General features: G+C 36.3%; 1 protein-coding gene across 1 annotated transcript; it reads right to left on the minus strand.

Moving 5' to 3' along the window:
- Positions 1-904: 904 nt before the first annotated feature.
- Positions 905-1,704, minus strand: LOC128550484 (para-nitrobenzyl esterase-like). The gene has a single exon (XM_053529670.1). It carries the CDS (start codon positions 1,673-1,675, stop codon positions 905-907), a length of 771 nt encoding a protein of 256 aa, XP_053385645.1. The 5' UTR covers positions 1,676-1,704.
- Positions 1,705-1,994: the final 290 nt, after the last annotated feature.

Raw genomic sequence — 1,994 nt, forward strand, 5'->3', positions numbered from 1 at the left:
CTATGTCCACCGACCGTCTTCTTCTGATGAACCGCTGGATGGATCATCACCAAACTTGGTCTGTCGCATCCTTGTAAGTTCTTCTCCCAAGTTAGTTCAAAGGTTTCGCTTAGCTGATATAATGGCCGTCAGAGCTAACCTTCTTTTAGATGAACAGTGATGTTTTACATTTTAATGGGATACAACTTCACAGCTACTAATCTTAATTTTAGTAGTGGTTATTTACCTTAAAATTAATGTATTCTATTTTTAGACAGAGATATTCAGTAAAATGCAAATGTTATAAACACTTGACCTGAAGTGGACCTCCCAAATGAAGAGATTCTGTGTGTTGTTTTACATCATGTCCCTTAACTTTCCATACTGAAAGAGAAAATTACTCACTCAGGTAGCATTTTCTGTTATTATTACCATACATTTTAGCCTTTATTGACAAATATCAAGTTCTACATATAATGTAAAAATAGATGTTGAGTTTTACGTTCCTTGAAATATTTTCACATCCCTGTGTACGTTTCTTACATGAAATACTAAGGAACATAAATAATTATTAAAACGAGTGTTCACCCTAGATTTTGCCTTGTATTTTTGGAATCCTTTCAACAATATTAAAATGTCGAATTCCTTTTTCAGATGAGCGGGTAAGGCCCATTTGGGCCATTTGTTGGTTCTTTTATTATATTTCGATGCATGAAACGGTTACCAGATATGATGTTATGTGATTCTAGATTACAAGTATATGTATTTAGGCCAGATATTTTATTGCAATTGTTACATTCTTGTGTCAACAGAAAGCACACATTTTGATTGAAATATTTAGTTGATATGGTAACCGAAAACATAGGATACTCTATTTGTATGATTTCCATCGTACATAAATTATAAGTGATCATTCATTCATTTATCAAACATATTCCAGCCCTAATCGCAACAGTTTGCAAGAATGAACAGAAACACTTTCTGCTGTTGCTCGTTTAAATAATCCTTTATTTCCTGGATAGAGCATCTGGTATATAACACTACTTGAACCCGCTGATTCTCCAAATATGGTTATATTTGTGGTATCTCCCCCAAAATCCGCAATGTTTTCGTTCACCCAGCGAATAGCTAACTGTTGGTCCCATAAACCGCAGTTACCTTTTGCAGTAGGGTCATGAGTACTGAAAAATCCTAGAACACCAAGTCTGTAATTTAGTGTTACAACAATGACGTCAGCGAGGCTACTGATGATGTCACCTGCATAAATGTCGCTGTATCCTTCAATGAAAGCGCCGCCATGAATCCAAATCATTACCGGCTTTGGTGCTACATTTGTGCTGGATGAGTCTGATGGTGTAAATATGTTCAAATAAAGACAATCTTCTGACATCGTGCCATATTCAAGCTGAGGTTGAGGGCATTTTGATGAGTAATTTAGAGCTTTGAAAGGTGTGTGAAGTCGTGTTTTCATAACTGGCTTTTCAAAACGCAGATTTCCTGTCGGTGGTTCGGCATAAGGTATTCCAAGAAATTTTCTCACTTGAAGAGTCTGGTTTCCAAATTTTACTCTTTCAGTAAATCCGATGATGTCTCCAAACTTAGCAGTTGTAACCTTTTGTATTCCATCTCGAACAAAAAACCCTTTATTCGTACATATAAAAGCAAGGAAGAATCCTGAAAACAATTTGGAATCCATGTTTAAAGTGTAGATAGATCCATATTACATACACGGTGTTGTGTACCAAGACTTGATGATGGTATATATTAACAATACTACTCCAACATCAATTAGCTACAACGTTACTGCACAAAACTTTGATAATATTATTGTTCCAAGAGCAATTGAAGCCTGGCTAGGTAAAATCCCAACTCCATTTGCGCAATTTCTTACAATAGACGAGTACAAAACGGCTGTTACATCTTGCACCCGTGCTAGAAGGAAGCAATGTTGCCTGTCATACGGACGAACTCCCGTTCGTTTTTGGTTTCACAGAAAATCTTAGGCGATACTGGAA

This window comes from Mercenaria mercenaria, chromosome 18, assembly GCF_021730395.1.
Source record: "Mercenaria mercenaria strain notata chromosome 18, MADL_Memer_1, whole genome shotgun sequence".
Taxonomy (NCBI): Eukaryota; Metazoa; Mollusca; class Bivalvia; order Venerida; family Veneridae; genus Mercenaria; species Mercenaria mercenaria.